This window comes from Ictalurus punctatus, chromosome 14 (genome assembly GCF_001660625.3).
Source record: "Ictalurus punctatus breed USDA103 chromosome 14, Coco_2.0, whole genome shotgun sequence".
Taxonomy (NCBI): Eukaryota; Metazoa; Chordata; class Actinopteri; order Siluriformes; family Ictaluridae; genus Ictalurus; species Ictalurus punctatus.
In genome coordinates, this window is record NC_030429.2 from 24,129,238 (window position 1) to 24,142,709 (window position 13,472).

Sequence of the window (13,472 nt, forward strand, 5' to 3'; positions counted from 1 at the left end):
GGGCCGGACAAGATCGGGAAAGCGGAGAGCGACGACACGGAAGAGAAAGGCGCTGTAAAGGCGGGCAGGTAAACACCGAGCAAACTGAAAGCAGACGAGAGTAATCGGGAAACCCGTGGGAGACGACTAATGACAGGACATGGGAGGAGGCGGGACATGAAAACAAAACACACAACAACGTGACAACGTAAACAAACCCGTGTGGCGCGAGGAGGAAATACGCGGCAGTGTGTACTGTATATCGCCATGTAACGTGACATCCGTGATTTCACAAAGACTTACCGATCGATCCTCGATAACAAAAACTAACCGAACGTCACGTTTATATTCACATTTAAGTTCAGTTTACGTTTCAATCCACTTTGAATTGTAGCGCTCGACGTTACTTATGCGCCGTTCCCGACCGTTTCCAGCTCAGAACTTCCCACTTCCCTGTTTAACGCACAGGAAAGGCTAGCACTCGAGTTAAAATAGTGTTTTCACCCAAACACGTAGGAAGATGACATGTATCTGACTGTGTGTGCGTGTGTGTGTGTGTGCATGCGCTACAGGTCGCCTGACCCGCTGCGTGCGCTGTCCGGTGGCGTACCACGCGAATGACTACTGCATGGCCGCCGGAAGTGTTCCGCTGGCCAACAACAGCTTCCTGTGTCCCAACCATTTCACCCCCCGCAAAGGCTGCAAGAACCACGAGCACATCAACGTCAGCTGGTGTTTCGTCTGCTCCGAAGGTCTCACCTCGACACATTTACTGCCACAATACAAATTCATCTCATAAGTCTTTCAGGCTCGTTTATACGAGCGCGTGTCGGTTTGACGTAAACACGCTCGAACCTGACGAAGTGTTCCACACTAAAAGCAGTGCTGTATTACGTGCGTATAGAACAGGATCTTATATACTACAGCAAAGTATTAGGAGTAGCGACATAGAGATGGCGGCAGTGGAGGCGGAGCTAATATCGGGGACCAGAAAACCATGAATCCACTCTTGGTGGATTCATGAGGTGCGGGTCTAGAAGCACGTTTAAACGTTACAGACCGCACCTTTAAAGCACTGCAGAGTAACTGTATTACTATCTCAGTTTTATCTATGTAAATGCCGAAGAGCCTCGGCAAACATTTCAGACTCCAGAGGAAGCTGTAGTCAGAACTGGGTTTTAGAAAGACGTTTCTGACGTGTAATATTTGAGCTTTGGTTTAGGGGGCAGTCTGCTGTGCTGCGAGTCCTGTCCTGCTGCCTTCCACCGCGAGTGTCTGAACATCGACATGCCCAAAGAGAGCTGGTACTGCAACGACTGTCGCGCAGGCAAGAAACCCCACTACAAGGACATCCTGTGGGTGAAAGTGGGCCGCTACAGGTCGGTGTTCCGCAGTCGTCCGCGTCGATCATTTCCAGAACGAACGATATCCCTTTTTCTTATTTTGGACATTCAAACACTTGTTACGTTTCAACTCTCCGCCCCGACGTGTATTCGAACAGGTGGTGGCCAGCGGAGGTGACTCAACCCAAGAACGTCCCTGAGAACATCTCGCGCCTGAGGCACGAGGTAGGCGAGTTCCCCGTGCACTTTTTCGGCTCCAAGGACTACGTGTGGACGTACCAGGCGCGCTGCTTCCCCTACATGGAGGGCGACGCCCAGAACAAGGAGAAAATGGGCAAAGGCACGGACGCTGTCTACAAGAAAGGTGCTCAGATAAACTGTTGTAAACTCTGCGAGAACCTTTAGAGTTTTAGAGCAAGTTCTAACCATCCAGTTCTGCACACGTTCGGACTTGTCTTGCTCCCGAGCCTCATCGTCTAGCTGTGTAGCCCAGTGTTTAGAACTGACTGTATGTAAGCCTTTTCACCAGAAGCCAGAAATGGAGTTTAAATAATAGAATCTGGCTGTGCCAGTTGTATACGGTGTTTTATTATCACAAAAGCTTCAGGCCCTGTTTACACTAGTGCGTTTTCGTTTTAAAATGCGTAACCGTCACTACGGTTACGCCTGCCGTCTACACCACTCTGGCGTTTCCGACCCTCGAAAACGGAGACTTTCGGAAACGCAGAAGACCCAGATTCGGTTTGAAAACTCAAGACCAAAACGAAGACTTTCGAAAACGAAGGCGTGGCTCCGCCCACACTCGCTCCCTGATCGGGTCTTCCGGATCATCGTGTGTCCTTCACCGATTCGTCAAGCCCCTACCGTATGACCGTCACGCTATATACACAACAACACGGAGACTGAACCGCGAGCTCTGCTGGCTTCGTCGTCATTCCTAGCAGCCGTTGTGCCGTTAAATTCCGTATTTTATATACGCAAATATAATACTGCAGCCGCTACATGCACAAGAGGCGAGCTATGATTAGAGAAATCGCCGACAGATCTCATTTCGAGCGGCGTAAGCCGTACACGGCAAGCGACCAGCTTCCTGCTTACAGTTTACGGTTCACATGAATGGTCACGTGACACGCGTAATTCATCCGGTCGCGTAGTGTGGACGGAGATCGTTTCTGAGACGCAGCGGGAACGCCGGTCTGGACGAGGATCGTTTACATTTCAAAACACCGCTTTAAAGCAGTAGTGTAAACAGGGCCTTCGTCGTGCTGTCCGTTTTTTTTATCTCCGTACCAGTGTTCTTGTGGAGAGGTGTGAACTGTTCACCCAGCAGGGGGCCCACACCCCTCCCCTCCCCTCCCGTCCCCTCCCCCACTTTTCTCAGCAGCTAAACACACAGAAACCCAACAGCGTCCTGGGTGATCTTACAACAGACCCGCGGCGATAAAACGATCCATTCGTTTAACGCCGATCGAAAATATCCGATGGCTTTTATCGTTAGAACGATCGTGCGAACTGAACTGAGCGACGCTACTATCGATATTTACTTTGTACAGCTTTAAACGAGGCTGCCGAGCGATTCCGAGAGCTCCAGGCGGAGAAGGAGATGAGGCAGCTTCAGGAAGATAGGAAGAACGACAAGAAGCCCCCGCCATACAGACACATTAAGGTGGGTCCCCATTCTTCCTGTCGATTTTTCCACTGTCAAGAACACATCATGACATCCCATCTCAATGGCTGCACGAACGTGAGAAGACGCACGAATACGCAGTAAATGTCAAATCTTTGCACAGACTTTATTAAATTGGTTGGGTGACAAGTCGATTCAGGGCACAGAAGACGCGTGTACATTAGCGTCTATGTTCTAGTTCATGCCCAAGGTCTGTTGATGTGGATTTGAGACTATATCGGAGATCTCGGGGAAAAAATATTCCATGTGATTAAGGTTTGAATATTTGTTAGCGGTATTTATTTACGTCCCCTTAACTCACTCCGGTTCCCTCCAGGTGAACCGACCAGTAGGCAAGGTGCAGATCGTGACGGCGGACCTGTCGGAGATCCCGCGCTGTAACTGCAAGGCCACAGACGAGAACCCATGCGGCATGGACTCGGAGTGTATCAACCGCATGCTGATGTACGAGTGCCACCCGCAGGTGTGTGCGGCAGGAGAGAGGTGCCAGAACCAGTGCTTCACCAAACGCGAATACACGACGGTGGAGATCTTCAGAACGCTGTCACGCGGCTGGGGGCTCCGTAGCATCAGCGACATCAAGAAGGTGAGAGCGCGTCCCGATGGAAAAATATACGCTTGTCATCTATTTATTTATTTATTTATTTATTTCTTTGACCAATCGGGATGTCGATCCAGTCCAAAAAACGTAAGCGCGGTTCTACCCTGCTTCAGATCATGATGTCTTTCACTTCCCTATTTGTCCCTTGTCCATAATGTTTTGATATCAGGACACTTCATTGGCGATTAGCTGTTACTTAGTGATAATAAATGTACGGTATATGATAATAGATGATGTTTCATTCATTAAAATGTGGCTTAGCATGACTTACAGGAATTTATAGGAACGACCTAAACATAACACGTAAAAATAATAAAGGACTCGACGTATAAAAACTAAATGGCGACGTGTAAAGTGATAGGGATTCCTCAGGGCTCGGTGCTGGCCGTCCTTCAGTTCTTTAGTAATCTTAATTATTTTATAAAAAGAAACGCTCGGGTATACATGGGGCACGTCTCGATCGGCTCTCTAGTTCTGTAGTCAGGGAGGCGGCCATTTTAAGGGCCGTCTCAATGCACCGGGGAGAGCCGATGCTCGCTGTGTTCCCTCGCTGGAAATGACGCCACGTTTTCTGAAGCCTCTCAGCTCGGAAAAAATGGCCGACGAACTGGCGTCCACAAACGTAAGCAGCTCGATGTCGATCTTGTGGCTCTCACATGATTACTTACGTTAGCGATTTTTCACTTTATTCGACGTCCTATATACGGTTTGTTCGAGACGAACGCCTTTTAAGTGTTTGACGATTTAAAAAAATTCTTAAAAATCCACTAGCTCGGCTACGGTCCTGCTTGAAGTAGCAAGACAGAAGCGCGTGCGATTAAGCTAACGAATTTCCACGATGACACGATGTAATGTCAGGAAGATGGCAGCCAGGGTCACATCTTACCAGCGCACGAGCTCGCGTATACGATATACCGAGCCCATAGACAAACTAACACAGAACAGGCGCACACGATAGAGGAAGAAACCGATGACAGGACTGGGTGGAGAGCAAAACTCGCGGCTTCTGTCACCATGGCAACGGCGGCGGAATCCTCGACGTATTCGTTGTTTGAAGTGGTTGGCGTTAGGCCAGCGCGCAGGCACGCTGAATCTGAAGAGAATCCGTTCGATGCTCCTTTCAGGGCGCGTTTGTGAGCGAGTACGTGGGCGAGGTGATCGACGAGGAGGAGTGTCGCGCCCGGATCAGACACGCGCAGGAGAACGACATCAGCAACTTCTACATGCTCACGCTGGATAAGGCAAGTCTTCAGAACACACGAAACGGTCCTCTGTACCTCACCCTTCCTCAGTCGGTACAGCACGCGAGCAATGACACGTCGAAATGGCGTCGTTCTTGTCCGCGCATCGACGGTGAGGCGATTCACTTAAGATGCTTGGTCTTTACATTTGCTCATACTCGTATTGAAACAGTGTCGAGTCTTCCCTCGTAACTCATTTACACGTTTATGATACTCCATTAGAGTGAATTTAGGAATGAAAATGACTTGTCCGTCTTTTCCAGCACCAGATTTAACGAGCAGTATGTTTTCTTTTAAGTAAGCGTTATATGAGATCAGATTGTCCCCCTTTCCTTAACGCGAGCGGCGATTTGTTTTCCCCGCCCCCAACGTTCAGGACCGCATCATCGACGCAGGGCCGAAGGGAAACCAGGCGCGCTTCATGAACCACTGCTGCCAGCCCAACTGCGAGACTCAGAAATGGACAGTGAACGGGGACACGCGAGTCGGGCTCTTCGCCCTCGTGGACGTCCCTGCAGGTGAGAAAGGCTTTCGGTTATTACTTTATCCGCGGTGTCCCCCCCCCCCCAAATTACAATCGAACTCTGCGATATTTACCCTGAGCTCCTTCATGCCCCGCCCCCTTCCCTCCATTTCGACTCAAAGCTTTCCGGAAATCGATCTTTGAAAGAAGCACCGGTGATTTCCGTTAAGGTAAACGGAGAACGTTTTGACTCGGTTCTAGTTTAACGGCCTCGTCCGACTGTTTTGCAGGCGTGGAGCTCACCTTCAACTATAACCTGGAGTGTCTGGGAAACGGCAAGACGGTGTGTAAATGCGGAGCGCCGAACTGCAGCGGCTTCCTGGGCGTGCGACCGAAGGTACGGCGTGCAACGTGGTTCTTAATGATCAATACATTAGGGATAGGCAACACACACATACACACACACACATACACAAACATACACACCAAACAGTGAACGTTAGATGTTATTTTATGGAGCTAGGAGATTGATTGGACGATGGTTGGACAGTGCTTCTTCCTCGCACTGATTGTGGATTATTTCTCGAGAACTGAAGTCGATTTGTTGGGCTTACACCCGCGGTAGTCCGTTTCTCGACTCCGAATCGGAGCGACGTTAATACTTTCGGTTTGTTTCACATTTCACACTGCACGTAATCTGGGATGTATATCGAGTGGCTCCTCCCCCTTTTTAAATAGCTCACAGCCCGGACATGTTAGCGCGGTGGAAAGACGCCCGTCACGAACAGCCAAAGACACATTTGCGACCCGTGCTCGCCGATACGATCTCTCTCCCTCGGCTGGTTTTTTTTTTTTATAACGTCGGGGGGCGGGAAGTCTGAAGTGCAGAACGATGTCATCAGAACTGTCGATCTGTATCGGTGGTAGAGAGAGAGAGACTGTAAATTTAGAACGCGTATATCTTCCAAATTTGGTCGATGTTTAGGAGAACACTAGCTTGGAGATAACCTCAAGGCCGATATATTCTTACTAAAAGCCAGAAAAGTTCCGTTTTCATCGCACGAGGACTTTTATCAGCTCGCTTGTAGAAAAAAAACAACAACAAAGAAAAGCTGCAAATACCGAAACGTGGCTCGTTTGGGTCACTTCCTGGCTTTCGTGCCGCAATTGAACGGCACCGGTCTTCACTGGGTAGCGGACCGAGACCACGTCGCTCGGACGTCCTCTCCGACCGGTTGTTTTGCTCCACACCGAACGTGGTCGCTGTGTTCTTACTTACTTAAAGGCAGGGGAAGACACTACGCATTACCGTTACGCATGTACATGTACCCCGCTGTTTCAGAACCAGCCCCCGTCGGAGGACAAGGCCCGTAAAGGAAAGAAGAAGATGTCCGCGAAGAGGAAGAGCCAGCTGCAGGTGGTGAAGGAGCGCGAGGACGAATGTTTCTACTGCGGAGACGGCGGGCAAATCATCTCCTGCAAGAAGCCCGGCTGCCCCAAAGTTTACCACGCCGACTGTCTGAACCTGTCCAAGAGACCCGCAGGTGAGAACACACGAAGGCACGCGAATCTTTAGACGGTGTCTGGTTGCGTTTTGCGGTCACGCGTATTAAAACGAACAGGTGTTAAAACGGCGTGAGAACGTAACGGCATGTTTAGGACGCACCCCACCATGACCGAGAGAGTCGACTCGCCCTCCTGGCTAAATCCCAGCTCCACGCCGGAAACACCAGACTCCATTCTCATTAGAATATCGGTGAGGGTTTATTTAGATAGTCGTGTCATCATATTAAACTGAAACTGTGGATAAACAACAAAGGAAACTAGCCCTAAATGCCCCATGATGAAGCTAGGTGTGTGTGTGTGTGTGTGTGTGTGTGCGTGTTTGCTTTAGGTCGATGGGAGTGCCCGTGGCACCAGTGTAATGAGTGTGGCAAGGAGGCGGCATCGTTCTGCGAGATGTGCCCCAGCTCGTACTGCAAGCAGCATCGTGACGGCATGCTCTTCATCTCCAAGCTGGACGGTAAGCTCTCGTGCAGCGAACACGACCCGTGTGGCCCCGACCCCCTGGAACCCGGTGAGATTCGCGAGTACATGCCTGCCTTATCCCCGCCGCCCAACGCGACCAAGTGCAGGCTAACCTCGCCCACCGCTGAGCTCTACATCCCTCCCGCCCCCAGGAGAACGCCCTACAGCAGCCGGCGACTGCCCTTTGACGACGAGGTCGTGTTGGACGAAGACCTGTTTTCTGCCTCTTCTCCGTCTAAAGGCGCGAAAGATAACACGACGGCCGAGGTAGAGGACGGAGAGGTGGTGGAAGGGCTGAGCGGGGGCGAGGACGTGGGACTGGAGGTCATAGGAGACGAGGATGAGGACGGGGAGGTGGACTACGACGACGATTTCGATGACGAGGACGAAGAGGAGGATTATGAAAAGTCATGGTACGGGGACGAGGGGGATGATGAAAATTGCGTAGACGAAGACTTTGACGCTGAAGGGTTAGAGGACGAGTCGTATAGGGGGAAGTGAGCAATTTGTGTTTACTATCCATCCATCCATCCATCCATCCATCTATCCATCGAAACATCAGTCACGCACTCGATCGCCAGACGGCCTCGGCGACCGAGACAGGTGAAGCGAAGCGCCATTTCTCTGTCAGTTACACTTTGTAGCCTGTAGGGACGAAGCAGGGAATCTGATCTCAGATCCGGAGATGCTCAGAGATCAGCTAGCGCACGCTCAGCTGGGCGCAACTCTTTTTCCACTCTGACGGACACGGGCGACGCACTGAGATCGAGACCGAAGTCAGCTTGCCTTTTTACCCAAGTCCATTTCAGACGAATGGGACTGGAAAAATCCAGTGGTGCTGTGGACCTCTGGCTGTTCAGTCAGACGTCCAGTATTGGGTGTAAACTTACTGTCTGGTGCTTCTTTGTGTTTCTTTTCGTTTCTTTTTCGTCATCTCCACCTACTGTTTACATTTTTCTCTTTGGCAAACCACGGACAGGACGGAAGACATCTGGTGAGCTTGAAGTTCGGGCAGCAACACTTGTCACCGCGTTTTAAAGAACACGTGAATCTTTCTTAAAAACGGACTTTTAAACGCTTAACACCGGTCCTGTTAACGTAGATTGGTATTTGGGTCAAATTAGATAACACAGTGCTAAATACATACGTACGTACGTGTGTGTGTGTGTGTGTGTACAGTTCTGGATAAAATGAAGAGACCACTGCTAAATTATCAGCAGGCATGTGTTTGGGTAAAACGATTGAACATTTTTGTTTTATCCTATAACGTACTGACACGATTTCTCCCCAAGCCCGAATGAAAAAATATCGTCATCTAGAGCATTTATTCGCAGAGAACGATAACCGGTCAAAAATAACCACGACGGAAAAGATCGTCCGTGTTGTCGGACCTCGAGTGACGTAAAGAAAGGAAGTCCGTATTCATTTTTAAACAACGCGAGACCGGACGTCTTGACTTAGGAAGAGTTCAGAAATCCGTTTCCGGTGGAATAATCACGGCTTCCGCGCGTCTCGGCACGCTCTCCACTTTTCCCGTGCGCTTGTAGGCGTTCTTCTTCTTCTTCTTCACCACTTGTGGACAGGCTAAAACACGTGCGCGTATTTGCTGCCCCCTTCAGGTCCGGAGGAATCGCAACCTCGAAACCTCCATTAGAATCGGTTCACACACTAGTGCAGAAAAACAAGTACCGTGACGTTTTTACCGACTCGGTACCGAAGTATCGGTTCTCGTGACATCCCTAGTACTAGCACTGTCCTTGACATCCAGCCGGTCGTATCGCAAGAGCATAGCGATGACCACAGCAGTGGTTTTTATACTTTTCCTCGTTAAATGAGATTTGGTTCAGGTGATCGCCTAATCGGTACGTCATTCAGTAGAATGAGGTGGGCCCGTGTTGGAATTCAACAGACATTGGGATGATATGGCTGCCAAATATGTAGAGATACTGATTTTAGAAAAATTTACAGTGGTCTCTTAGTTAATTTTTTCCAGAGAGAGAGAGAGAGAGAGATATTCAGATTCTGAGTCTGTGAAAGTGAGCCTTGGCCCAGTCGTGGTTATTTAAAGTGCACCTATTATGGTTTTTCAAATATGACCTTTCATGTAATGTGTTCTATACGTAGCTGTTTGTGAATGTAAAACGTCTGCAAACTTTCAAAAATCAAAGCGCACGACAAACGGGGTTATCGACTCCCAAACGAAGGAACCGATTCTGAACAGCTGAATCGAGTCGTTAGTGATTCCAGACTTTACTTCCTGTACAGACCAGCGTAGGTTTGTAACAAAAAGCCCCGCCTCCGGTCTTCATCGGCCGCTCGTTGACAGACCAATCACGACAGACCGGGACGTCGGACCAATCAGAGCAGAGTACGCTCTCTGAAAGGAGAAGTCTAGAACGAATCCTTTAGAACGGATCATTGAACGAATCGTTTGTGACACCGGGGGGAAAAAAGTAACGCTGCGGTTTAAATTACGATCACGTCGAAGTGTTTTTTGACCTCGTACGCGTGTAAATCTATCGTATGAGACGTTTAAAACAAAATCAGGCACGTTTCAAAACCATAATAGGTGCGCTTTAAGGAAACGTTTAGATCCAGGAAGGTAATATTAGTGATGGACAAATCTTATATCTTGACAGATTTGAGTTCAGACGCCGTGCTAAATGATAATTCTCCACTTCAGATTGTGTTTGAGATGGAATCAGGCGTTTCTCCTGCTTAGTTAGAACGGAAACCCGCAGCCACATGGGTGAAATTCAGATAAGACCCCTGACCCCTGATCTCAGCGATGCACTTTTGGATATTGACCATGCTTTCGTATAATTGGTAGGCTGGTTCTGTGTGTCCCATTCAGAATTTGGTGACAATAAATTTAATTATATACACACACATATATATATATATTTTAAAAAAAGCTTTCGGCAATCACAAGCCCTAAAACAAATTGTGATCAAGAGTTTTAAGTGCAGCAAACAGGATTTTAAGTGACTCGATCCCCAGCCGTGACGCTCGAATCAGTGTTTAAGAGCCGGAGTTGTTAGAGAACGTCCTTCTGGGTTGGAGACGACTAAAACTACGGTTTCACTTCGAGACTTTTTACGTCGACATTCCAGGCATCAAGATGTGATTTCTGTGCCGCGCGGACGTTTCACGCCCCGACCCGGTCAGGATTCGTGAAAGCATTTCAAGAGCGGACAGACTTTTATCCGCGATACTACTCTTCGACTCTACGCTTCCGATCTGCAGTTCTTATTTTCATATGGTTCTGTTCGTTTCATTTCTCAGTAAGCGTGTTCTCCTCGTCACACCCGATTCATTCTCAAGCCTGCAGTGAAAACATTTCAAAGATGATTCTTTTTTTTTCTTCTTCTTCTTCAAAGGGTTTCGCAAGAACGACCCGTGCCGAACTCCGGTCACGGACCGTACAAACCCACACATGTGGGGAAAAATAATAATAATAATAATAATAATAATAATAATTCAGTTAACGTGTGAGTTAAGAATGAAAAGGTCTTTTTAAAACACTGTAAAAAAAAAAAATCATTTGGTGGATGTTTTTTTTTTCTTTAAAGTACCCTTGTGCTTCCTCCTCTGCAGGGTACGCTCTGTTTCTGATTCTTCTAGAGTTGTCTTTGCATATACAATGGACTTTGAGAGGGTTTTTTTTTTTTTTTTTTAAAGACTTTAATGCAGAAATTTGGACCTAAAAAAAAAAAAAAAAAAACAACAACGTCCAGCCGGCTCACTTTTTTATAAAAAGTTTCCACACCGGTGCTTCGTTTCGATTGCTTCCTCATGTCCAGTGTTCAGAATATTTTTCCATTAGTGTCTGTCCCGTCACATGGTTTCTGTAACCAGGCCGACGTGGTTCTCATCGTGAGATGGATTAGATGATTAGACGGTAATTTACGCTCCCGGTAGACGCTCGAAGGAAAGTAAGTTTTTAAAAAAAAAAAAAAAAAAAGGAAATGCATCTAAAAGTTGAACTGCCGACCTCGCTGACACGACGAAAGTTAGCATTTAGCATTGGATGGAACGTTAGTGGAGACTTTGAGAACGGCGTAGTGGTGCACCCACTAGACGATGACAGCTTTGTGCCTTTTTTTTTCTTTGTTGTTGTTGTTTTTTTTTTTTTTTTTTACCTCAGACGGCGTTCCTGAAGGGTCTACATCAATTCCTCGTGGACGTTCTGAATCTTGTTCACCAAACTTGAAACCATTTAAAAAAAAAAGTCATTAAGTGTCTGGTTTGTATTCTGGAGATGTGAATTTATTTTTTATTCGAGCCAACAGAATGAAAATACGTTACAGAATCTGAAAATCCCGACTAGTGAGTTACCCGACGAAAGCGAGAGACTGCTGTTCCAAATGAAGGACACTCTTTTTATTACTATTATTATTATTATTATTATTATTATTATTATTGTTTGAACAATGTTTTGGCCTTACAATCATTCTCTTTTGATATCCACTGAATGTTAAAGCTCCTGCCCCACTTGTTTTTGTCCTTTTTTGTTGTTGTTGTAATCTTTACAGCGGCCATCTTTCTTGTCGAAACAAAAAAGCATGTTTGTGTTCCTTTAGTCTCTTCATATTTATGGACTTTGTAGAATCAGTTCTCACTGTTTTACACTTTTGTTGTACATTTCTCTGTGTGTGTGTGTGTGTGTGTGTGTGTGTGTGAGTGTGTGTGCCTGCACACGTGTGCGTGCGTGTGTGTGTTTTGTATGGCGTGTTAGTTGCCCAATCCGAGTGTGCTTTGGTGCTGCAAAGAAGACGAAACACACACCGGTTTGGTCTGGGGAAAGTGGGGCAAAGTCGTTGCTGCCATGTTAGAATCGTCTTCAACTGTACTGTACTCCTTTGTGTATATGAAAATATTATAAGTAAAGTTTTACAGTAGAGACTCGCTTCTTTCCGTCAGTCGAAATGGACTCTTTTATGGAAACAGCACCGTTGTTTTTTTTCTTTTTAAAATCCATATTAGAGGTGGAGCGATAGTGATTTCTACCGATAGCGATAACTAAGTGGGGCGGTACGTACCTGCCGATCACCGTGTTAGTTTTTAATCACTCGATTCTGAATGAAAGCGTAACGGAATTTACTATGAAAATGTACTGTGCTTTAAAAAATGAAATAAGTATATAAATATTAATATATATGAACTATTAATACATATTAAAGTAAATAAAAGATGTACATCAAAATCGAACCGGAAGGTAACGCTCCAAGTAACGAATAAAAACAGAGACGTCCAAAATGAACAAAAAACACTTCAAATAACGCAATAAAATGAGTCAGCGATAGTTTTTATTTCGCCTCTAGAGGCCGCTCTCGTACCATGTAATAATGACGGCGGACCCTTTCTCGAAAAACTTATCGGTGTGGATCTCTGCCGATAACCGATCGACCTCTACTCCACATGACATACTGTACCAAAATGAAGGACTTTTGGTTGCGGTGGATCCGGAGACAATCCATAGGAACGCTGGGTCCGAGGTGGGACAGTTCACTTGGGATGGAACACCAGTACAATAGAGGGCAACACACACACACACACACACACACACTCATTCACATTTTTGGACAAAGTAGCGTTATTTTTTTTTGGACAGTGGAAGGAAACTGGAGTTGACATGGATTATACATGCTGTAAAATATCAATGAATGAATTTGTATTGTCATTTAGATTCATGATCTGAATCACACACACACACACACTTTATCTTTGGCAGTAGGTGATTATTGATGGGGTCTTGAGCAAAATCAGTGGTTCACACAGTTCCTATAATTGTATAAGTTTTGTTTTATAATGAAATTATATATATATATATATATATATATATATATATATATATATAAAAACAAATAAGAAGGAAGCTGTTATAGAACAACTATTTCAGACATTTGACCTTGCTGTGACTTTGAATCGGTTAATCTGCTGGTTACGATCATAACTTCATATCAGTCTTATAAACATTCAGCCGATCATTCTGGAGATATCGCACTATCATATACAGATAGACGGACAAACCCGAAAACATGACACGTCCACTACCTGGTGAAAATAACCAATACCTAATTAAAACTAATGAAAATACTGAACCGGGCGATAGGACAAAAATATATCA

The 13,472-nt window shown here is 46.5% G+C and overlaps 1 protein-coding gene across 1 annotated transcript in view; it reads left to right on the forward strand.

The window, feature by feature from the left end:
* nsd1a (nuclear receptor binding SET domain protein 1a) overlaps positions 1-12,245 on the forward strand; it is a 32,525-nt gene extending 20,280 nt beyond the window's left edge. The window contains exons 15-24 of the mRNA XM_017484871.3: positions 552-731; positions 1,202-1,358; positions 1,481-1,686; positions 2,876-2,988; positions 3,326-3,595; positions 4,735-4,851; positions 5,228-5,369; positions 5,605-5,711; positions 6,657-6,858; positions 7,209-12,245. Of these exons, the coding sequence (XP_017340360.1) occupies positions 552-731; positions 1,202-1,358; positions 1,481-1,686; positions 2,876-2,988; positions 3,326-3,595; positions 4,735-4,851; positions 5,228-5,369; positions 5,605-5,711; positions 6,657-6,858; positions 7,209-7,843 (2,129 nt within the window). The 3' untranslated portion in view covers positions 7,844-12,245. The remainder of the gene's footprint in view (positions 1-551; positions 732-1,201; positions 1,359-1,480; positions 1,687-2,875; positions 2,989-3,325; positions 3,596-4,734; positions 4,852-5,227; positions 5,370-5,604; positions 5,712-6,656; positions 6,859-7,208) is intronic.
* Positions 12,246-13,472: the final 1,227 nt, after the last annotated feature.